The following is a 26,813-nucleotide window of genomic DNA, read 5'->3' as shown; positions in this document are numbered from 1 at the left end:
TTTACACACACACACACACACACACACACACATACACACATAATGTGTGTGTGTGTGTGTAAATATGTGGCTTATTAGGTATAAACATGCTTACCATAGCAGATTTCTTACAAAAACCAGGGTGTTTATTCAACCTGTCATTTAAAAAACATTGACTCACATTGCTTTCTTTTCTGGTGGTAGATACACTGTACCAGGAACTTTTGCAGTCAAGAATAAAAAAAATAGTTTGCATTAATGAAAGAAATATGTTCATATGTATGATCATTCATGAATCACCACAGTATTTTACAAGTGTTTATGATTAACTATTCATAATTATAATTTCTGTTACCATATCAAACTCGCTTATGTAGAATACTTGCACAATTTTCCCCAGAAAAACAAGTATGCATATGCATAATTATATTCTCATTACCCTTACATAATACAGGTGATTGAGAATTTGATGAATTATGATGTATCTTCCTGGCTGATCTCACAAAACAAAATATTTATGATAATTCTCATCTAAAGGATTAAATATAATAATCTAATTATTTTTTAAATTTAAATTTGTAAAATTTCATTTTAAATCCATTCACTGGCCATACCATTGTTTTTCAATGTTTTATTTCTTTACAGACTTTGATTAGAAGAAAATTAATTCAATTTATGAAGATCTATATCTCAAATTGTTTCAACTGACATGAATATACTCAACCTCCATGCAATTTGTACTTAATATTGTTTTTTAAACCTTGTTTTACAACATACACACACACAAGTATAAGTATGCTACATAACAGATGCACAGAAATAGGGGTCCACTCTACCATCAGTCTAAAAAGTGGTTGTTTGGAAAGGAAAACAGTATATCTTCAATATGTACCCTTACACACAAGACAAACTCAATTACACTGCACATGCATGTATATGTGTGTGTCAGTCTTGAAAGCCAAGAAATTGTGGCAATTGGACTGGATATGCTGATATGGTCACAAGTAAAAGAGGATAAAGGAAACAAGACACAGGAAGAATTTAAATTCTTCCACAAGCCACATCCTCAGATGTAGAAGAAAGAAAGATGGCAGACATGAAAGTATGAGTTCAATCTGCATAGTTATCAGGTCCAGATCAAAGTTATAATGATACAAAAATTGGTTCTCTTGTCAGGTTTGTCAAAAACAATGAGTGATATGGTGCGATGCAAGGGGGGGGGGGACAATGTGGGGGAGCAAAGGAACAGCAATGAAAGTGAGGGGTAAGGATGGGGAATGCTACTGGGTGGGCTTGTTCAGGCCAAGAGGTGTGGTTCCACTCATGGCTGATATGTAGGCCCCATCCTTACATACTAAAGTGTTTGTGGATTGGTGTAAGGGATGGATGATCACTACCTGGAAGCAGAAGGGGGTATTGAGGTAGTTGGTTGGTATCGTGAAGTTTGTCAGTTACAGGACAAAATCGCTGGTTATGAGGAACAAAAGCAAACTGAAGGGAACCCGGATCTCCATTCACGAAGATTTGTGCAAAGCTCGGCTGCAGCTCTTGCATGAAGCAAGGGAAAAGTTTGGTGCTGCCACTACGAGAGACGGGAAGATCCTCGTCATAAGGGACGATCAAAGATTCTTCATCTCTACAAAGGAAGAGCTGCGGAACATGAAGTAAAATGTGCCTGTTGTGCCTTGGAAACTACACGGACAATCACTATCCTTTATCGTTTTCTGGTTTATGAACATTAACCTTTCATCATATTCACTTCTCAAGAAATTATATACACATTCGTTAATTGCTACAAAATAGCGTTGAAACCTCATTTTTTTTTCTCACAGATTTTTAAACGTACATATACTTTCTTCCATATTGTCAAATTGCCTATTTTTATATTTTTTAATTGCATCTTGCATATTTGTTTATTTCTTTCATTTATATAAACACATTATTGAAATCTACATTGTTGCCCAAATTTTGCAACCCCAAACGTATTAGCATATACAGTATATATACCCCTTTGTTTTTTGTGTATTTTCTCGTTTTGCTTATTTGTACCATTATTTATACGTATCTATGTAATCATTTCCTGCATTCTTGTGTCATACTCATATTTTTTATCTTAATCATTTTTATTAGTATATATTTTTTTTATTTTTAAAATCGTATATTCATAATTACTTATGTGTTCCAAACATGATGATTAAGCCACATACAATTACATTTTGGATGACAAGATATTGTTTACCTTGTTACAATATTGTAAGACCCAATGCCTCGTTTCTGCCAGGAAAACTCAATGTATATTACAAGACGTTCCAGGCGCTTATTGTTCGGCTAAACTGGAAAGAAACCAGGCTCCGTGAATAGCCCACGTGATGAGGTCAGTGGAGTCCTCTCCCCTCCCTTTAGCTTCAAGGACAGTTATTTCCGTCAGGCACCCTCACCCCCTCCTCCCCGACTCAGCTATTGTCAAACGCCGCTCCCCAAACAGAAGCTAAGCAATGGTCTCGAGTCATTCCCCAAGGAACTGAAAGTGTGTCACTTCAACACGGAAGGTCTGCTAAATTCTTTTGACGAATTTAAGTACATAATAAACAAATTAAATTTTCAGATCATAGGAATTACCGAAACGTGGCTTAAACCACATATTTCGAATAACACGGTAGCATTAGATAATTATGATATTATCCGTAATGACAGATGTGATAGGACTCGAGGAGGCGTTTGTTTATATATACACAAATCATTACAATGGAAAGCACTCGAAGTTCCTATTCAAAAATATAATGACATCGAAACCTTAGCTGTCGAGGTAACCGCACAGAAGGTGAAGGTCGGGATATTAGTCGCATACAAACCTCCTAAAGTTAAGTATACACATCTAAGCGATATTGGTGATATCATGCAATATTTTCATTTGAATTATGCTCATTACATTGCGATTGGTGATCTCAACGTAAATATGTTGAAACGAAATGAACCCAACACGCGATTCTTAAACGACATCATTGCCGAGGCTCACGGTAAGCAAATCATCACAAAGCCCACAAGGGTAACGCCAACGTCAAGAACTTTAATCGACGTTATCATCTGCTCTGATAACCTGAAGGTGACCCACGTCGATCAGAATATAATGTCCGGTATATCAGACCATCACCTAACATACGCCGTGTTCGGAATCAACTGCACCAAAAAATATAACAAATTGGTTCAAGTCAGAAGCTTTAAGAACTTTAACGAAAGCGAGTTTAACAAAGACGCGAGAAATATTAATTGGGACTTAATATGCAGCAAACACGACGTAAACGAAGCCGTTTTTATCTTGAACAGCAACATTATTGCGTTGGCTGACAAACACTTTCCAGTAAAAACTTTTCGAGTAACAAGACCACCTGCCCCTTGGATATCTGAAAAAGTAAAAGAATTTTGGAAAATACGTGATTACTTTCACCTGAAGTATGTGAACACCGGAGATCAAGACGCGCTTCTCTCTTATAAATATTTTAAAAATCGTGCGAAAAAAAGCCGTGAGAAACGCAAAATTCTACCATTATGACAGAGTTCTTAATGAAAAAGTTAAAAACGCTAGAGCATTTTGGCAGACATTAAAACGAGAGGGAGTTGTTACTAATAAGTTTAACCAAAAATTACCTTCAAGTGTACTCAATGCGGATGCAATAAACGACTTTTTTGTAAATTCTGCTTGTCAGCAAACAAACACGACCGAGGTTGAGAAATTAATCGAGTCATATAAAACACGGCAGACAACCGGAACCTTCAAACTGAAGAAGGTTAATGAGGCCACCGTGTTGAAAGAGGTCAAAAAACTACATTCCAATGCCAAGGGTCATGATGGCATCAGTCTACAAATGTTGAGACTCTGCATCCCGCATTGCCTACAGAGCCTAACTCACATCTTAAACTGCTCTCTATCGCAAGGGGTATTTCCCGAAGATTGGAAAAAGGCCGTAGTGACGCCCATACCGAAAACCACTGTTTCCCTTGATGTTAAAGATCTAAGACCAATAAGCGTACTACCAATTATGTCTAAAGTTATAGAACGCATAGTAAAAGAACAATTAGTAGACCATCTGATGTTGCATGACCACTATTCTCCATATCAATCAGGCTTCAGAAAACAGCACAGTACGGTAACGACTTTAGTTAGCGTTGTTGATGACATAGCCAAGGGGATGGATAATGGTAAAATTTCATTCCTGGTACTCCTTGATTACACCAAGGCATTTGACTCCATAAATCACAACCTCTTGGCAGAGAAATTGAAATCTATCGGCATAGAAAATAAAGAATTGTTATGGTTTCGGTCTTATCTAACGAACAGGCAACAATGTGTAAAATTAGTACATGATAATAAATCGTGCATGTCTAAATGGCTTGATATCAAACAAGGAGTACCACAAGGAAGTATTCTAGGACCTATCCTATTTTCCCTATACATCAAAGATTTTAATGATGCACTAAAACACTGCAAGTACCACCAGTATGCGGATGACACACAAATATATATACAAACACCATTAAGAAACAGTGCAATGGCCCTAGAAGCATTGCAACAGGACCTCAATTCAATATCTAAATGGTCGGAATGTAATGCACTCAAATTAAATTCATCCAAGTCTTACATTTTAACTTTAGGCACAACGAGTAACCTCAAAAAGTTGGAACAATTAAAACTCCCCCTCCCTACACTGAATAATTCCAAAATACAGAAAGTAGAAACAGCACGCAACCTTGGCATAACATTGGACGAGAATCTACATTGGGGTCCTCATGTCACACACACAATTAAAAACTCGATAGCCAAACTGAAATCACTTTTTCCATTCAAACATATGCTAAGCAAAGAAACGAAAACTCATCTAGTCAACACACTTGTAATGCCAAAAATTGATTATGCTTCCCCCGTATTTATGAATATCAACAGTGCCCTAAATTACAAGCTACAAAAACTTCAAAACAGTTGCATAAGATTTATACTGAATGTCAAAAGAAGAGAACATATTTCCCCGTACTTACAGGAACTTAATTGGTTAAATGTTAAGAATAGGAGAACATTTTTGGCATTGTCGTTATTGTACAGGATCCTGTACAATAAGGAACCAAGATATTTATATGATAAAATTGCTCCGTACAGGAAGAGAGGAAAACAAATTAATCTTCGTCAAAAAACACAATTCACGATTCCTGTACACAGAACAACATTCTATGGAAACTCTTTCATAGTCACCGCAATAAAAGAATGGAATGACCTCCCCCCACCACTGACCTCAGGGGAGCTTCACCCTGGAACACACAAATTAAATCTAAAGAAGCATCTACTGTCCAAACAATATAGTGTCTGGATTTGTCTTTCCTGTAATGAATGGGAATGAGGCATTGGTTTTAGTATTAGCTGTAATAATTCTATTCTAATTGTGGTTTTAGATTTAAGTCTGTACCTTCAGTACATTAATTGTTTTACATTATAGGTATGAATGTTTTATTTTTATTTTTTACTTTTATTCTTTCTACTGCAATAATGATTTTCAAGAAGTGTTAAAGTGTCAATTGTAATATGTGTTTTTTTTAAGGGTTTGTTGTAAGAACGGCCCGCGAGGCCGAAACACGCCCTCTCAATAAAGACGATATTATTATTATTATTATTATTATAACAACCACCACTCCTTCACCCAAAACCTGGACTCCACTGTTGGCATTCATACCAACTACTTTCGTTTTCTTCTGCCTTATATATATATATATATATATATATATAATAAGTAAAAAGGAGACACACTCACCAGACACAGGAAACAGCAAAGGTGTCTGATGAGCACTTTTTTACTTATTTACTTATTATTTATCCTTCCCTTTATCCACTAGATATTTGCATGGAGAGACACACACACACACACACACAGACACACACAGACACACACACACAGACACACACACACACACTATATATCCAAAAGTTACTAATCAGCCCTGTGCTTAAGTGAACTTGCCCAGTATGACGTCACCAATAACACACTATACACCTTTGCTGTTATAATGAGTAAACAGAGAGAATTGTGTGCTTTCGAATGTAGCATCTGGGCCCATAAAATTGAGCATTCCATCAGAGAGATTTTTTATCAATTAAATATGCCCCAGTACATTGCACTGTTAGCCATGCGGATGTCAAGTGGAAATGTGATAGAAGCACTGAACCCAATCATTGCTCTGGTAGGCCCAAGACACTAACTGACTGGGATAGGTGAACTCTGAAACATGTTGTGCGAACCATTCATCAGACAGCATCGTCAAAGATTGCAGACGATATCAATCACAGCTCATGTATGCCAGTGATAGAACTTGGTTTTCATGGTTGTGCTGCTGCTATGAAGCCATTGACCACACACACTAATGCCCGATGTTGTTTGGAGTGGTGTAAACAATGCCATCATTGGGGCAGTGGAAGAAGGTCTTATGGAGTGATGAGTCATGGTACATGATCTGGCCGTCAGATGGATGTGTGTGTGGACTTCGTGGAAGGCTGACAAATGGCATTGCCACAGTGTTGTGTTGACAGTGAAATTCGGTGGTGGCAGGGTAATGGTTTAATGGTTTGGGGATGCTTCTCCTGGTTTGGACTTGGGTACTTATTTATAATCTATGACCTCTGGCATGTACCAGGACATTTTAGACAATAACATCCTTCCCACATAGTGGCGACAGTTTAGTATAGAATCTTTTTCTCTTTCAGCATGTTAGTGCTTCTACCCACACACCCACATGCCTGATTAGCCTATCTGTGCATAAAACACAACTTAAAACAAAAACCCAGACACAAATAGTTTTAGCATTAGAAGAATTGAAGAACACTATGTTTGTGTAACCAGCATGAAGTTCAGATAAAGAAAACAGCTATGTGTTGTTAACAGTTAGAACCTATTTTGTTCTGTACTTCCTTGCATTTTATTTCTCAAATTTTATATTTTATTTCCTTTATTACTAACAAACTTATGGATTTAACAATTTCTGTAAAATTTATGAAAACCTTGCTTTCTGGTCAGTAAAGGGGGCCAAATTTCATCCCCTTCAGTTTATTGGTCCTGCCACTAGGAACCCAGCCAGCACATGTGTGTAGAGGAGGGAAACAGAGCCAGCTGTGAGCTTTTAGTGATCCAGGAAGCTTCTGTTCCAGTTTTACGAAGATTTTTCATTTTCTTGGTAAGAGGAGTTCTTGCAATGTCATCATTACTAGTCCTTTACGCCTAGTGTAACCATTATTTTTTATATTGTCTGCATGTCATTGGCTTGGGCATTTCATAAATAGAAGTAAGTATGTGTGATTTGTGTGTAGTCAGGCTCACTTTGAGAATATAGGAGCCATCATGTTAGCTTGAGGGTTGTTCCTAATTTTGTCCCCCTTCAGGTTCTTTATTTAGTCCCCTCGTACTTTTCGTATTTACTTCTGCTTTGCTTGAAAATGCATTTTCAGAAACTTTTATTATAACATATTCTTTTCTTACTAACAAAAAAAAATACAGAAAAACATTCATAAATAGAAGATTATGTACATAAAGTATTGTAGATTTCAGAAAGGTTTGGTGAATAATAATAAACTTAGAAACACATTTCCTATGATTTTTTTACAACCAGCAATCCCCTTCCCCTAAAAAAAACAGTACTTGGGAAAGCATGATATTTTCAGGCCACTGTGCTAAGTGCTAACTGTACTTTAATGCTTGAAACCTCTCCAAAGTTACATAGAATACAAAACTTGTCTTGGAAATGAACAAACAATGCAATTATATTATTAGCTACTTCAGAATTAATATCATCAATTCTACAAAAGACAATACATGTTTAAACCTCTACTTACCACCTTCTCTAGTATCTGGATAATGGAACTGGGTTGGATTTGCATAATATGATGAGTACATTACCAACAAAAGAGCAACCAAGCTGAGCACAAAGGAATGAAAAATTCGGATCCTTAAAGCCATCAGGACGGGCAGATTCTGCAAGAAAAAGTGAAAATGGTAGTTATAGAAGAGGATAGTTTTTAATGCACAAGTTTAACTTACACCTCTTTGATATACAACTCAGAATGTCACTCTTGTTCATTAATTTCTTTAATATAGCTAAGTAATTAGAATGATTTGATTAAATAAGATAATATATGAAATATGCACAAATAGCAGTGATGTGAGTGCTAATGGAAACAGACTAGATGCTGTCTACCCAACAAACTTTAGTCCACAGAAAAATGTTTAGTGAATTGTTGAAATTATACAGACAACTCCCTTGCACTGTATTTGGTTAAAAAATCAATTCAGACTATCAGCCAGAGAGAGATTCACTACATTCTTAGAAACCCTTCTCATTCCTCACTTCAAAGGCAAACAATACACAGTTTATGGTAGCCAAAATGAAACTAAACAAGCCTATTGGAGGGTTTTAGCAGCTCCTTTTCCAAAAAAACACTAAGTTGCTGACCAAGGCAGTTTATAGAGATATAAAAACACTTAACATGTAGCGTTTCAACCCTGTATCAGGGTCTTCCTCAGACGAAGAACTCATATGCATTAAGCAAGGCTTAATTATATTACTCCTTTTCCAGTGTCCTTCTCTTGTTTGCTTAGAACTGGGAATGGAAATGTATGTATTGTGTTGACTAGTGAAGTGGGTATTCTTGATTTGTATTTTTCCATTTTGTGCAATATTTGCAAAAACAAAATTTTTTCCATCATTCAATGGGAGCAGTGCCCTTGAATTTGTGGCAGAAAGTTTCAAAACTTTAACCACATGGAAGAGATCTACAAGATCATGATATAGGTAAGAGCATTATTTTTTTAAGGAATGGAACACATTAACCATTACCCGATTGGAATGCATATGTTGGTTAATAGAAATGTTGGTGTATTGTTAAAATTGCTTATAATTTTATCAATCTGATATTTCTATGAATAGCACTTATGTAACAGTGTAGAATTCTACCACTTTGTGACTAAAGGTGCAATTCAAATACCCTGGTTTTGTAAAGTAAATGTCTAAATACATAGTTTATTTTTCTAAGCTAAAACCCATTGGAGTCACCTGGTTACATACATTAAGAGTTTCTTCATTGAGCACTTGCAATTTCATATTGGATGTGGCAGAATATTGGTTATCACTATCGGTATATTTTCTATCAGTACTTTATTGATATTGGCAAAAAATTTCCTGTCAGTTCATCCTAGTTTATCCATTCTTACATTCTTATTAATGCTGTTCACTGAGCATGTCTCATCAGTGATCTCGAATAACTGGATTGAGGCAAAATGGCTCAAGATAAACTTTCTTAATATCCTACTGCTGTAATGCTTGGATAATATTTCTTCTTCAGTCCCTTCAAGCAAATCCTGAGGTAAATATTTTAAAGAATTGAATGTGAGCTTCATATTTATCTTCTTCATTATCAGTAAGTATTTCATCAACTTCGAAAGAAAAGATATACTTGTACAAAATTACCTATGACTTTTGGGTTTCTCAGTATTGCATTGACCTTTCCGAGATATTTCAATAATGTTTTCTTTACATGCACATGAACTTGGTTGATTATTTATTTGTATGTATGTATGTGCACTTAATAGTTATTTATGTAATTATATTGTGAGGAACTTATCTAAGTGGATCTCACATTGCAAGTCAAACATTCCATATGCATGTTAATCACAATGTTAAGTGAACAAAAGGATAAGTTCATAATACACAGAGTGCTCACTGAATTGTGATCACCTACTAAATACTTTGTTGATGCACCTTTGCAATGGAGGATGGCCCACACACTTGATGGTAGGGATTCCGCCAGGTGCTGATATGCATCCTGAAATGATATATCATTGTTGGCAGCCCATAACAAGCTGATTGAGATCAGTGCAGTATTCATGGTTCAAAGGGGCTATTCCACAATTTCCCATCGATGCTCTATGGGATTTAAATCAGGGAAGTTAGGAGGCCAATTCACATGCTGCATCTTGTTAGAATGTCCTTTACCCAATCAGGGTGCAAGCACCATCCTTCCTTGGTGGCATTATGCATTGTCATCCTGAAAGTGTTGCTCGTGGGGTGTATATGTGGTTCCCTAACACATCATGATACACAATAGATGTCACAAGGTGGTCCAGACATATTACCAGTCTCAGTCCATGCCAACAGAACCAAACCACACCATACAGCTGCCTCCACTAGCCTGAATAGCACTCATCATACAGCAAGGGTCCCTCATGATGTTGTTGTCAGACACGCACACACTCATTGGTATGGTGAAGCAAAAATCTTGATTCATCAAACCAACACACCCTCTTCCAATGCCAATCAGCATGCTCATGGGCTCAGGTGAGACGAAGTCGGAGGTGACATTTTGCTAAGAGTGACTGACGAGTGGAACTTTATGCATGCCAGTGTGCACCACACCATCATGAAGGATATGGTTGTGCATCCATGGGTGTATAGGCCCCATAATTTTTGTACGCTGATTGTGCATTCAGCTTTTACAAGGCATTGTGCTTGATGCTCATCCCATGGTTTCACCTTTCATATACCCTTGCAGTTCTACCTCTTGGTGGTTATTGTGCCATTTTCTTGTCACTTCATGTACACCTTTACTACATTAGAATGGGCACTGGGAACCAACCAGTGTCACTGTCTGGGTTATCGATGCACCTGATGCTTGCAAAACCCACAATCATTCCTTTTTGGAAGGGCGTTAAATACTTACCACCTCTCATAAACATTGGAATTGTCTGGCTAACACACAGCCTTGTATCTATAGTCTATGGGCCAAGTGTACAAAATCAAGAATTCGGTATAATTTGGGGGTACTAATTTTCCTTTATACCACAGTTACATGGTTATGAATGGATGCCAAAAAACCATGATTACCATCTCAAAGTGGTAGCTACCAGGTGTGCCGGTTAATAATTCTTAATTGATCCGAAAGAAAACAAGTGTATCTGGGGAGAAAGGTAACAAATGCTTTATTCAAAGTATACCCCATCTTCAGCTATACATTGTGCCCATCTGTCAGTCAAATTGTGGATGCCCTTCCAGAAAAATCGTTCACATTTTGAGGTGATCCAGTCAGCAAGCCATTGTTCGCCATCTTCGTAATTATTGATGTGCTGCTGGGAAAATGAGTGAGACATCGATGAAAACAAGTGGTAGTCCGAAGGGGCTAAGTCTGGTGAGTATGGCAGGTGCAGAAATGGTGTCTCTGACGCCTTTTGCTGTGTGTGATGAGGCGTTGTCGTGCTGCAAAATCACTTTTCAGTGTCTTTTCGCCCAATCTGGGCACTTTTCGATCAATGCATGGTTCAAATTGATGAGTTGTTGACGGTAGAGAACGGCATTCACTGTTTCACCTGGTTTCAGAAGCTCATGGTACACCACACCCTTCTGATCCCACCAAATGCACAGCATTGTCTTCCTTCCGAAGAGATTCGGTTTTGCGGTCGATGTTGAAGGTTGTCCTGGGTCAACCAATGACTATTTGCATTTTGGGTTCTCAAAGTAGATCCATTTTTCATCCCCAGTCACTATCCGATGCAAGAAAGACTTTCTTTCATGCCGAGAAAGCAACACTTCACACACAGTTTTTCGCAAGGACGACTTTCAGAAAACAAATGGGAGGATGAAGCATCTGCTTCTAGTCTTCTTAAGGACTTGATATTAGTCAAATTGGCTCGACACATGCAATGAAATTTTTCAGCCGATAAATCATGCATCTTTATTCTCAATCAAAATTTCTGCTCACAGCAGCACTGTACAAAACTGTCTCTGTGTTTAGGTGAATGCATTTCCCCCACATATAATATAACTTCTCTGGTCAGTCTTCTGTTTTTACAGATTTTTACTTTCTTGAAAGCAGACATTTTGTCTGTAATAACTAATAACGAGTATACACGTATGTTATGATGTTCATCTGAACACTCTCAAATGTTAACCTCACTTCCACATACTTCACCTCAGCAACTGCATTCGTGTAGACCAACAAGGCTCTGGCGTCTGAACCTACAGCCAGCACAATCCTTTGTAGTGTAGTTTGATTTGAGATAGTCTTTTTAAGTACACTTTATGCACAAATAGGAAAATCCGGAGTGGACCTACAGTTTAAAGTGGGATCTGAACTACTTTGTGACTCCACAGGGTATTGAACTTGGGTCTCCTTGATCGCAAGGTGACGACATTACACTAAGGCATCGGGGAGGCTGTACAGTCAGAACATAGTGTTGTTATAGAATTAGAACACACTCTAAAATTCTTATGAATTATAATCCTTACTGGCAACACAAACAACAGTAAAAAGTAATGGCAGGTAGCACACCATACAAGACTGCCTTTCAGAAAAGGGTATAAACTGCAGGAAATTGAGTGTGTCTTTCAATAATACCATCCATATCAATGCTAAATATCTTCTAACTACGTTTGTTTGCTTCTGCATTCCATTAGACCATCAGCAAAATTACTACTTCATTTTCAGCAGAAATTATTTTAGGTTTTTACAAGAAAATATACTCATAAAGTTTGAACTTCCTGTACTTAATACAGCATGTAAATCATTTCATGATTTCGAAGCAAATTCTCTTAATATTTATCTGTTTGTACCAAAATGAAAAATTTCGCCTGTTATTGTGTTGCTTCAAATGCATTTGATTGAAATTTCTTTTTGATCACTTTCTATTTAATAAAGAGAGTTTCTGAATTTGAATAGCTACTGATAGTTTTTTATTATTTCATATTTTCCTATATAATCTGTTCCATTAACAAATCCCAATTTGTTCTCCAAGGAAGGGGCTACAATCATTATTTCAATATGTTTTACCTGTGTTATCAATCACACTTTGGATGAGGTGAGGCTCCCTTTGCATTATGTGTCAAGGCTTGCATACCATTCCAGCTGATGGATTAAGTATTTGACGCCTTTGGAAATACAATTCTCCAGCTAGAGAATGTAGAAAATATGAATGATATGATCATGATCAAATATATGAAAAGTGACAATCATGGCAAACAAATCTAAACAACTCCTGCAGTGAAAATGTGTTATTCATCAGGAAGCATCTCAAATATATTGAGTTCTTGATGTACTAACTATTATTAATTGAAACTCTCAGAGATAAGTGAGCAAACTGTGATTTTCATTTATCACTAGGCTATGCAATTGAAGACTTTTCATATTCACATGTTAGGTATTGACTTGTGAGGTAATATCAAAAGCAAAAGTCTGGTAGAGTGATATGGTACAATTCCAATGGAATACTTGTACACTGACAATTATAAATATCCTGAACTACTTTAGATTGTTACAATGTTCAGGCCTTGGTAAGAGCAAACAATCAGATTTCTCATGAAATTCTAGTCCAAGTTGATGTGCCACCTTTTCATATTGAAAAATGAAGTAGACTTCCAAGATGACTGTCATGCTGGTAACATACTCTATTGTGACAATTGGTTTTGTCACCTAGGTTTTTATTATTTTATATTTTTCATAACTGTGTGATTCTCTTGAAGCTTGTGTAGAGAAACACCATTTTCTGAACCTTTCGTGTTTCTCTGCTTTTTTCCTTGGTTCTGTCCGAGGGGCTGGAAAACAATATGCCGTGATAAATCTTTGACTGTTAGGGCGACTTTTGTGCATTCTGCAACGGCAAGAGCGACCTAAGAGGCCAATTAGTGGAGAAGTATGTTACGTACCAGATGGGGTTCAGGAGTTACAAGTATTCTTCTTTACACCCCATTCTAACGCAACACGTGTGCCCGTTGAAAAACTGGACCAAGGAGGACGCTAGACCACCAACGATGGAACTCCGAAATTTTCGCGCGTAAAAGTCAGTTGGGATTCAAAATTTCAAGTTTTTTTTTTTTTTTTTTTTTTAAATAGTGGCCGAACAGAAGAACCGTATACAGTATACCGCCAGTTTCTGAACCGACAATACCTCTGCGACAGTCAAAGAAAGATTCGGGAGTTTGTTATTTTTCTACCGCGCCGGGTGATACTCCTTGTGAGTGAGTGACAGTGGTTCTAATAAATACGCAGTACTAACTAGTGACCTGTGCACTAGATTTGTTTTCATTTTTGTGACAAGGAACAGTGATACGATCATGGCGGGTTAGAGCAGAAGAGAAGGGGGGCCTATACGGGTCTTCCCCGGAGCTACCCTGCATGAAGCCGACGTAGCAGTACACCGCATCGCGTCGCGACGCCGCACCGCTTAACCGACACTACGCCGCCACAAACGACATCCACAGCCCAAGATGAAGCCATGTCACGATGTCGCCGAAAGCCGACAGCCCGAATCAGCGTCCTTTGAGTACGCCGACGCCCGACAGAAATTGTACAGAGAGAGAGGGGAATGGAGAGATGAAGCGACACCAGCCCACACATATACCATTTTTTAGATGAAATTGGGAGATGAAGCGACTTTTGCTACGTCTTGAGACGACGCCGACGTCCCGCGTAAGCCTAGCGGTGAGAAGCCAGGAGTACCCCAGTACAGCGACTTCGCCCGTTTCGCCGTCCCCGAGTAGCCGGGAGAGACGATGTCGAAGTAATTAATCACTCCACCACGAAACAGACAGATGGCAATGAGGCAGTCCCCCCCATCTTCGTCCCCGTGATGTCGAAGCGCAAAAATTGAAAGTGTACGAGAAGTTTGCGAAGCGCCGCCGCTGATGAGTGAAGGTATGAGGCCGACGTCCGCCGGGTTCGCCCACCAGGAGGACAGAAAGTTAAAGTGATAGCGCTGCAAGTAAAGTCTCGTCACCGTCTAAAAGACTACAGTAAACATCGCTGGAACGTCTAGTACGCCGAGATGGTACAGTATACTACAGAAAATTTTTTCTATATGTGTGAGTGATCATCGACCCAGGACTCCAAAGATCGGCCGTCGGATGCAAAGATACCAGTTTTTGAATTAAAAGTCGCAAAATTATTGATTAAATTTTTGGCCAACCTAATCTAAAAAATTCATAACAACAATTTCTAATGCCTACGATCGTTCACGGCATACTATTGCTTTTCCACGTTCTGCGCCGAGCAGTTTTAATAATAATTATCTTCATGTAATATTATGTGTTTACTCTGAAATATTTTAGTATAATTGCGTAACTTTTCTTCCGGAGAATTCGTGTATTTCTTGCAGAGATCACCTCTCAGTTTGTTAAATAAGAATGTAATTTAACTTCGTGCTATTTTTATTATATTTATGCATCAGTTGTCTTCATTTTCATTCAGTAAACGTGTACTTGCCTTGCATTTGACATTTATGTTGTACGAGTTGTGTGCCCTGCCTAATGTTATTAGTTCCAAGGCACATGTGAAAATTCGACAATAATTTATTAATGTTTAATTAATTGCGAAATATAAAAAACTACCCTAAGTATCTTGGTTTCTAAAAAAATAACGTCTGCAGGCACGAATTAAGGTTCATCCCTGTTCATATGAAAACCTAAATATTGCTTGTATCAAAAAAAAAAAAAAAAAAGTCAATGTATTCAACTTAATGTATTTTTACCCCTGCAGTATGAGTGTGAGTGTGAATGCTTGAATGATAGTGAGGGGTTCTGTAATGTGTCTATTTTTTGGGGTGTTATACAATATACATTTACGTTATCTTACGGATGACTATGATTTATGTTTATATATATAATAGATCCTCATTAATATTGGTATTAATATTTGCTCAACGTTAAGTCAGCACAGCATTTCCAATGATGTCAAGGGCTAAACATCAATTATTATTATTATCGACGTATTTATTATTATTAACTATTCAACCTACACTTTATGCACGAGTTGGCTATGCGCCGGGGGTGAAAACCGACCCTGTCACATGAACCCTGGAATCGAACCGTTAAGCTTGGCACCTAGAAAGGGGACTTCGGTCTCCCGATGAAGTGTGGAGTGACACTATCATGTTTCCCCCTTTCCTATATCATGTATAAAGACGTTCTGGAAATGAACACAGGTCAACATGACGCTTGCACCAAATTAGCGCCTTAGTTATAATATGCAAAGCATTCCCTGACATTCGCTACGAGACTCGGCGGCAAGCGGCCCGGCATCAGCGCTTGTCTTTCCCGGTGAACGGGTCCGCGACAGTCGCTTATATTAAACCTCGTAAAAAAGTTTAGAGTAACAGGGTCAGTTCTGAATAAAAGTGGAAAGAAAAATGGGGAAATAAAGTATACAAAGACAATCCGCACACTATCCATGAGTTAAAAGAGAGTATTGCACAAAAAATTGGGAGAATTACAGTAGACGAACTTGCACGTATAAATGCCAATTTCCTTCCGATATGCCAGGAATGTGTTGCAGCAGAGGGACATCATTTTCAACACCTTCTGTAGTCAAGGTTAGTACACAATATGAAAACTGTAATTTTAATAGCAGACTCTAGTGACTGTCGCTGACCCGTTCACCGGGAAAGACAAGCGCTGATGCCGGGCAGCTTGCCGCTGAGTCTCGTAGCGAATGCCAGGGAATGCTTTGTAGATAAATCATCCACGTGCATTCCAGTACAGCAAGGAGTGTTGGCCCACAGCATATTACAATTACAAAATACCTTTTCTTTTTACTTGGAATTTTTCTGTAATTACTTTCTACCATCTCAAAAGAATAAATTTTTGTCCTCCCAGTTGTAGTCCATTCATTTAACCCTTAACACCACCTTGTGGCGATTTGACAAAACATCTGTGTATTTTGCTCAACACCTCCTGGCAAGGGGAAGCATGACATGAAAATTGGACCGGTTGACCTTGAACTATCCAATAACAGGTCAGCTTCTATGCACAATACCTATGCAGGGGATGGCAGTTGCAGTACATCAGCAAGGTCTGCTGCTGTATCTACTCTAGTGTTGCAAACTATAGGGTTAACTATCTACGTACAGGGAATTTTTGTTCCATATAATGCCATTCATTATCAGCGCTGAGGCAGATCAGCAAGCATTTTTTTTTTAAAAAAATATAATTATAAGCTTTGGAGTACAGTAAACACACAAAACTTTGATTTTTGACAGAAGAATAACCAACATATCGATTGAAAAATAATTTTTGCAAACAATGAAAGCATTTATCAAGAAATGACTAATGAATTTGCAAAGGCGGAGAAATACCATATTTCCCCTTCAAATAGCCACTAATTAAATAATGTTTTGAAAGAAGAAAGACCATAAGATTGATTGATTTGGTGTTTTAAGTCCACTTTATGCACAGTAAGGCTAACCGGGACTAGACCTACAGTTTAAAGTGAGGTCCTATCAACTATGTGCCTCCACCGGATATCGAACCCGGGATCCCTCGATTACAAGGCGACGACGCTACCACTACGCTATCGGGGAGGCCATAATAATTTTTGACTTTCTTAATTTTCCCGGAGCTGCTTTCCCAAGGATAAAATCACCGCATGTCACTGAGGTAAATGAGCAAAGTCAACATGTCCAGACAAATTCCACATTAAGTAAAATTCTGATGTAATAATGGCACGTTCAGTAAGATAGTGTTCTTCTGGATGTCCTACATTCGTTGTGAGTGACGTACTAGTTCTCTCTTCACAACGGCAGATGCATCTTCAAAAACTTTATGCCACTTTGAATGCGCAAAGCAGCTTTGTTTCATATTCATTTCGATTCTCCAGACAGTAATAGCAACATAATTTGGCTAATGGGTGGCGATCAAGTTGTTTGGACACATAGAAACTGCAATTTAATAATGCAATATGTGTTGTGTGAAGTGCTATACGATTAGCATATGAAATGATTTGATTTTTGTTATTTGGCATCGCTTTTCTTCCACTTTTGGCTAAACGCGACGTTCAGGATGAGTGATATGATGAAATTGATGAAGGGATACTCACAAAGAACACCCATGCCCAGGCCGGATTCCAGCCCGAGACCTCTGGCGTCGTAGCACGCTGTGCTAACCACTCCGCCACGGGAGCCAGCACCATATGAAATGGTCTGAAGAACAAAGTGTATTTGTATTTTTTTATATTACGTCGCTTTCTGTTTCTTCAGTCTAATCGCAACAATGAAGATGTAAGTTGATTAGATTAAAATTATGAACCTCACATGTCAGGCCGGGATTCGAACCCAAAAATCTCTTAGTGCTAAGATCGAAAGTTGAATGCTTAACATGCTCGGCCACCAGGCGACACACAATGGTAGACAACCGGCATTGGTTGTGACAAGCACTGTACACTCTAAAGTATTCGTGATACTTGTTTGTTTTTGACATTGGCCATTTCTTGCCCATTGTTTGCCAGTTGTGTGCTTCTCGCCAGAGAAGAGCAAGGTAGGTGTTTTGTTTTTGTGGAGTTTTTAGCTATTTCCTCTGTTACATATTATTTCTTCTCTACAGTTTTTAATATAACCACAAACAACAGTAATATATCCTGAGAATTCTATCATTTATAGTTAATATGTGAGAGGTTCTAGTTCAAATAAATGTAAACTTGAAGTTCGGGATTGAAGGGTTAGAAGTAAAAAAAAAAAAAATATGGGGCCAGTTTTGACAAACATAAGGGAACGTTGTGACAGCTGTCACAACTAACCTTATTGTACTTGAGCTAAGTTATTTACAGCTTAATTCAAGTACAGTAGCCTAACAGTTAAATTCTCTGTGCGCACAGGTGTTTTTATTATTTTTTTTACATCTTCTTGGAATTTATGAATCATTTTGTGAAACAAACCCACAGCTCGAATCAACATTGTATCCTATTACTAGTCGATAACCAATATTCTCATATCTCGGTGAAAGTAATGCAATATGTGAAAGAAAATGGTGGTGTTCTGTTGTCATTCCTTCCACCCCACAAGTCACATCAATTACAACTTCTGGACAGAGGAGTCTACACTTCTTTTAAGAAATTTGTTTCCGATGCTAGTGCCACGTGAATGAAAATTAATCCTGAGTGTACAATTAACATTTACGACATTCCATCCAATGTAAAAGTAGCATTTCCTCTTGGTGTAAATCCAACAAATATTCAGACGGGATTCCAAATCACAGGCAATATATCTTTATCCCTCGACATTATCGCATCTCCACATGTTCTTCCACGTGTAATTAGTCCTGTACCAAAAGTTAAACGGGGAAAGAAAAAAAACGTGTGTCACCAATACTCATTGATGCTTGTATTCCTGTTAAAGAAGCACTGGAAGTTCAAGAAACAGCCAGAGCTGCGAAAGCACCAAAGAGTGATGTAAAACGTCAATTTACAGACATTTATATGAAAAAGGGAAAAGTACTGAAACCGAGCGAAGTTCAGATAATGATAATAATGATGATATTGATGATTATTTTTCTACTTGTGTGCACGGAGCAATTTCCCAATTCTAAATCTCAAGAGAAGAGGGTCCAGTGCCTTCAGTGTAAACATTGGGTACGTGGTGCTTGTACTGAGGGAAAACCTGTTTATATCTGTCAAAATTGTGACTCGGATGATGATACATAAAGCACCTTGAATTACACAATTCATTATTTCATTGTATTATTATGTTGTTAACGATTATTCCATTTTTATATTAGACTAAACCTACACCACAATTTTCTTGATATGGTGGTAAAGATATCGTTTGATTAATAGTTAGAAAATTACATTGTTATGCTTTTTCGACCTAATGCTGTAATTAATGATGTATCTAATCACTAAATTAATTTTAGTGCACAGTGATGATGTGTGATTTGTCTATGCAATTCAGAAGTGTTTGTTGCTGTCACAACTTGCCCCCTGCATGTCACAACTACTAGCCCACCCCACACTGGGGCATGTTGTAACAAAACATTTCTCATTCCATTTTTTGCACGTATTGTACTTCTGACGTAACTTGAACACATATAAAAAAAATTATGGTAATAGCCAAATGTATATGCTTTAAGACGAAAAAAATTGTGAAAATAAAGAATGTTAAGCGAAAGAAAAGAAATCCTCTTTTGTCACAACGAACCCCGGTCTCCTCTAACGGCTATACATTTTCCCAATTTTACTTTGTAAATTATCAGGTACACCCAACAAGTTTCAATCGAAAGTTAGAAATTTTGCATAGGAAAGCCAAGAATGCTTCAAAGAGTACTGTGCAAAAATTTGCAATTCAATTTCCATTTTTAAAGATACGCTGTGTTGTTACAATACAATGTAAAATGGCCAGGTGCTGTATTTGGAATTTTGTTCAATAAATAAATGTGTCTGTCAAGCACTACGCACGAATTCGAGTAGAAAATTCGACCATGTTTGCCTTCACTATAATATATTAATAAAATAGTAGCGAGAATGAGATTTACTTCGAATATCAAATCTGTTTCACAACTTCCTCAGACTTGCAGAATGTGAAGCTCATGGAAACAATTCACCTTGTATTGTCTTTTTTCTGTGTTTTCGTGACAACGTTTGCGTAACTGAAAGAATCATGACCTTCTACTTTCGTGTTTTTCTACTTTCAGACATTAGCCACCACCTCGCTGATGCCATCAACCTTTTCGCTGTAAAATCACAACCCCAATCCAAAGAAAATCCATGTCACGTGCGTATTTAGTGCATACAGTCACGTGATTTTACACATGGAAGGAACGGCGCATGAAGTAAAATACCTTGACAATGAAAGAACCGTGAGGAGAAAAGTAGTGTTATTTTAGAAATGCCATAAGAAAACACTTAGCACCACTACCCTACATTACGAGTTATGTACCGAAAAATGCTCGTACAGGCAAAGGTCAAAACAAATTAAACCAAATCCGTGCATCATGACTGAACGATAGTATTACGTTGATTGTAATCTGCCACTAATATAGCTCATACACGTAAAGTCAGACGAATTAGAAATAAGGGCTTCGGCAGATTTATACGTCACACTTAACCAATTACAATTCAATTCAATGATATTCATTTGGGTTTACTAGTTATCTCCTTTCTTCCGCGTAGACATTAATCTCGAACCAAGTTAGCGTAGTTTGTAAGTGAATGAGCAATAAATCTATAAAATAAAAAAACACCAGGTATGTAAAATAATACAAAACGTGTGGAACCCAGGGGTGTTTATATTGTTTGAAATAAGTGCCTGTTTGAATGTTGGGTAATTTATAAATATAACGTTTCGTATTACGCTAGTTTCATGCTAGCAGGAAATGTTCAATAATCGTAAGAGTAGCATTATAGTGTCAATGTTGTGTGGATAATTTTACGAAGCTTTTCTGCCAGTTTGGATGATCCCGACGATGGAGATGAATGGTGAAAAGATTAAATAGATGATGGGGCAATCACAAACGCACATGGACGACACAAAACAACACCAACAGAGGATAATACTGGCTGAGGGTCCAGATGCAAGAGCCTCGTTAGCCTGTAAAATGCAATCCAAGTTGTACTATGTGGAAGAGAGGTTGACATCCTAGTGCCTTCAGATGTCACCCGTTACACCCCCATTATAGTGTCGACTCTTAAAAGATAACTGAAGTTTCCTCGAGTTACTTTGGCATTAACCTACCTAGTAAAAATCAAATAATGAGTCCAGAAGAAGAGTTTTGAGTTTCTAAATCCACTTTATGTACAGATAGGCTATTCGGGACTGGACCTACAGTTTAAAGTGAGATCCGAACCACTATGTGCCTCCATCGGGTATCGAACCTCGGACCCCTTGATTGCAAGGCGACGACGTTACCGCTATGCCATCGGGGAGACCGAAGTCCAGAAGAAACTTTCAGTGTTTAAAAAATGGCTAGTTCCCACTTTCTAAAGATATAGGCTAATACAAATAGGTTTTTGTCAGACACTAGAACAGGAATTCGACAGCGACTGGATTTTAAAAAAATAATCCAAGTTAAATATTTTTCGCTGGGAAATTAAGTATTCCTCGTGGCAGAGACGGCTTAAGGGCCCCATACATTCTCGATCTCGACCACTTTCAAGGTGATGTAATCAGTATCACGCTCCGGCCGCTTTTACCCCCCCTCCCCCGGGTTGGCCCCAGGTACCCGTTGATTTGAGGCTGGATGAACGGCAGAGCAGTTTTTCGCTGGGACAAGCCCGAAAAAATTTCGACCTTAGATCACCCATCCCGGGAATCGAACCTGGGTCTCCCGCGTGGCAGTCAGACGACCTACAGACTTTTTTTCTTTAAAGGAAGACTCCTAAGCGACAGCCTTCCCCCCACATCAAACTCATATCAATTTATCTCAATACTCTGTTTTCGTTCAGGGCAGACGAACACAAACATCCATGTCCGAACCTGGATTGGAACCCGGGACTCCTGGCCTCGACATACCGACTATCACCACCGTGGCTTTACTGCTTCATACAGGGTGACAATTAACGAACTATATGAAATAAAACGGAAATTAGTGACAAACCACGTAGTACACAAACTGTATTGCACATGTAAACGGCACTACAGGCATTCAGATTTAGGTTATGACATGTTCAATATGTCTGCCATCTCTGGCGATGATGTGGGGCAGACGAACAGCAAAATTCTGCATGACCCGCTGAAGTGTCGAAACATTGATAACCTCCTGAATGTCAGTTTTCAGCTCGGCAATGGTTTTGGGGTTATTTCTGTACACCTTGTCCTTAACATAGCCCCCTTCCAGTGGCCTCTGGGTACCCCAGAGCCAGAATGCGGTCCCCAAAATACTCCTCCAGGACATTTTCACTTGCAAATGGCCGACATCAACACGTTGCGTGCGCATACGCATACGAATTCCCATCATGCCCTGAGGCCAGCCACGCAGTTTGGACGTCATCACGCGAACCGTTCAGAAATTATGACGGTTTTATTTCATATAGTTCATTAATTGTCACCCTGTAACATAATAAGTATATTGCAAAATCACGTAGCAATTTAAGCTAAGAAATTACTGTTATTTTGATTTAGTTGTGTAGGTATTAAATGAACACATGACTACAAACATGTTCTTTAACAGTAGCTAACACTTAAAGTATTTTTAAAATAAGGCTATTTTTCGTCATTAAAACCGTAAATATATAACATGGTCCTGTTTTTAATTGGAGGAAGGTGGAAAGTAGCACCATGGGAGAAAGATGGGGGAGTCAGGGTGGAAAGTAGCGGGCGCCAAAAATCCACCTCACCCTGACGAAAATTTTATCTTGAGTCGCCCCTGCCATAAAGATTAGTTGCGGGCAATAAATTCATTCAGACGATATTAAATAAATAAATTTATGTGTAACATAAATCGGAAACATGGTCAATAAATATGCAAGGACATAGAGACATAGATTTATTGTCAATATCTTGTACTTGTGCTGACACTTACTGGTAGTACTTAAAAATTACTACAGCGCCTAATAGCAAATTCAGCGTTGCATTTTTGTGTAAAGGAACTTTTACTTTTGCAATACTGGCTAAATAACATAATAATACGTTAACTTATTTTTTAGTAACACACACTGCTTGTTAATTGCTCAGTAGTTTAGAAAACATAATAAATACCGACGTAACCTTGGATCTAGAAATAAGAAACAAATATACGAGTTGAAAACCTAAGAAGGGTCTTGTATCCACAGAAGAGGAGTTGTAAAAAAATGTAAATTACCTTCTCCTGCTAGAAAGTTGAGAGGCGACATATTTACCAAAAGTATGCGATCAACCACTAGCATAACAAAAATATAGCTTACTGCTTAAGAGTAATGTCTCGTAATGAAGGGATCTCAAGTTCTATCCCGTGAGGACATATACAGCGATTCATAATCACTTACACTGTAGGATCAGTCTCATTTAGCATCTGTTTAAAGCACTCTTAATTTTTAGTCCAGCACCTTTCATGTAAGGAGTCAAAGGGTGTGTTTATGGGAAATTACAATTCTACATTAAATCAAATTTGAGAAATAACTCCTTCGATGCATGTCCGCTACACCCAAAGTCGTCCCATTTACAATACTCGACCTCGGTGCTTAAGGCATGCAATATAATTAGCTTACTTAATGTGAAGTGGAGTTGGATGGCAGAGGGAGTTCACGACTACACTGAACTGATGAATTCCACCTTTTACTTGTTGCAATAGATGATGTGTGGTCAGTGTACTAAATTCAATATTACAATGCACACATCAAAATCAGACCAAAAGATTGTTATCTGATAAGACTACCTTCTATTCGTCTTTAATGAGACTATAAAAGGGGAACATGATCGCTGAAAAACCCAAGTTTCTTAAATGAGAGCAGAAACAATTTTTGAATTGAACATTAAATGGAGGCTTTTCTTCATGAGCAATTAACATATGAAGTGGATAACATTTCTCATTCCTTACACACACACACACACACACACACACACACACACACACACACACACATATACACGGAAGTTATCAGGTCTGGAATATTTGAGTGCACAAGACAGCGCGCGACACACACACACAATCATAGAATTTCATTCATATATTTAATTTAAAAAATGATTAAACATATTTTTCTCAGGAATTTGTTTTCGACGTTTCATAATTGTAGTTGCACACTTCCTCAACACCATTATGAGGAAGTACAGGTTATCATGTCTTCGTGGAAGGGTTACACTATTAATCAGTGCTTTTTTTCTGTAAAGAAAAGTTCCAGTACTCTTCAAGTTTGTTTGTTATTGTGTTCATCAAAAGAACTATTCAAAATATCGTGGAATGTTTGCAAATGATAGTGCATCCATGTAGTCACACACACACACACACACACACACACACACACACACACCCCACACACACACACACATCTCTTTTGTTAAAATGTTATTAGTTTTATTCTCGCTAATAAAAGGGTGCCGGTGTAAGGCGTACCGCCAGAAAAAGAAGCACTGCTATTAAAAACAACAACAGAAACAAATACAATCAAAATAAACGGCCCACTAATGTGAATATACTCCGAAAGTGATGTCACAATGTAATTACCAACGAATGTTAAATAATATAGTAAACAATTATCAACAAGAATAAGCAGTGAGGCATGACCATGGAGAGAGTTAATGGAACTAGCAGTGACCGGCAATAAAAATGGGACACCTAGATCCTGAAATGCACGCTTCCCTGCAAGGCGTTATGTGTGTTGCCTACCCCTACGGCGATAAGTGGATCTTAATAGTAAACTAGCTGATTGCCCGGAGTTGCCCGGGTATTTATTTATCCCAATCTTCTATTAGACAGGAATAAAATGAATTCTTACTGTAGTGTAAAATGAACTTGGAGTTGAAGGACATTGGGAGTGTCACTATTCATCTTAGCGACCCAAAAAACTATGGATTCCACACTAATATCGGTCGTTTTCGATCATTTTTACATGTCACCCCCTTCCCACCCCACCCATTGGGGTGCGAGGGGTGTCTTGGAGTTGAACGGTATTGGGAGTTTCACTATTTATCTTAGTGAGGCCGAAAACTATGTATTCCACACTAATATCGGTCGTTTTCGACTATTTTTACATGTCACCCCCTTCCCACCCCCACCCCTAGGGGTGTATTGGAGTTGAACGGCATTGGGAGTGTCACTATTCATCTCAGCGACCCAGAAAACTATGGATTCCACACTAATATCGGTCGGTTTCGACTATTTTCACATGTCACCCCTTCCCACCCCCTTAGGGGTGCCAGGGGTGTCTTACCCCCACAGTATTTCTTTCCGGATTTCAAGGGATACGTGTACCAAGTTTGGTTGAAATCGCTCCAGGCGTTCGAGAGTTATGCCGGAACAAACACTAACACACATACATCCATTTATATATATACGTATATGTATAGACATTTTCAATGGCAACTTCTACCAAAGCCGCAGAGTTAGGCTAACGCATTGCAAGGAATGTAGTATTTCAGGACCTATGTGGCCCATTTTTATTGTCTGCGACTTTACGTACATCTCCCGGGCTCGGGTTTTCTCTAAGTTGGATACTCCCACGCGCAGTGGTTCGGATTACACTTTAACTATAGGTTGAGTCCAAATTAGCCTATCTGAGCATAGAGTGGTCTTAAAACGAAATTTGGCAACAAACAAGCAAGCTACTGGCACATTCCTCTCAAGAGAGCATCGTAAAGCAATTTGATGACGTGTTCTATACCACCAAAGATACAGTCACCTCCGTGGCGGAGTGATTATCACAGTGCGTTACGCCAGGGGTCCCGGGTTCGAATCCCAGCCGGGCGTGGGTGTTCTTTGTGAGTGTCCCTTCATCACCCATCCCCATCTTCGCGATTAGCCAAAAGTGGCAGAAAAACAAAGTAAAATAAACCAAATCAAACTATGAAGAATTAGTCAACGGAACAAAAATAAAATACAAATGCAAGTCCTTCTGTGTATTCAAGAAATATTTTATAAGTCTGTACAACATTCTCACTGACATATTTCACTAATGCAAGTAATTGTTAAAGAATTATGAAAGCAAGTAGCAATAAATCTACGTAGTACAAAATCGCACACTACATATGATAATTGGCATCGTTGACCTCTGCTGCAGAGTAGTCACCGTAACGTGCTACGAAGCCAAAAGTCTCAGATCTGAGACCTGTGTTTGTCCAATCATCCATTTCATTAGTTCATTCTCATCGTTGCGATTAAGCCAAGTGGTAGAAAAACGCCATAAAATTACTGAAATAGAAAGATAATTCATAATAATTCATCACAATCTTTTGCACATCTTGTAGCAAAATTTTAATCGCAAAACACCCAAGTAGTTTCAGAAGAGCAACGCTCCAAAGTGCTAGTTCAGTGAATCGACTGTTATCAGCTGATTATTCTCCGCTGAAGACACTGATGCTTAACTTTGAAGGTGGTAACACTACGCCCTTGTACGAAAATGTACCCTTTGCATTTTATAGTGGCAAGAA

The 26,813-nt window shown here is 38.3% G+C and overlaps 1 protein-coding gene across 1 annotated transcript in view; it reads right to left on the bottom strand.

The window, feature by feature from the left end:
* Positions 1-26,813, bottom strand: part of LOC145984099 (beta-1,3-galactosyltransferase 5-like) — a 99,936-nt gene that overhangs the window by 7,326 nt on the left and 65,797 nt on the right. Inside the window, exon 2 of the mRNA XM_083117515.1 lies at positions 7,844-7,982. Within this exon, the coding sequence (XP_082973641.1) occupies positions 7,844-7,967 (124 nt within the window). The 5' untranslated portion in view covers positions 7,968-7,982. The remainder of the gene's footprint in view (positions 1-7,843; positions 7,983-26,813) is intronic.

Source organism: Lepisma saccharinum, chromosome 2 (assembly GCF_977018435.1).
Source record: "Lepisma saccharinum chromosome 2, izLepSacc3.1, whole genome shotgun sequence".
Lineage (NCBI taxonomy): Eukaryota > Metazoa > Arthropoda > Insecta > Zygentoma > Lepismatidae > Lepisma > Lepisma saccharinum.
Note: the sequence above shows the minus strand (reverse complement) of the source record. Positions and strands in the feature narration are given on the sequence as shown.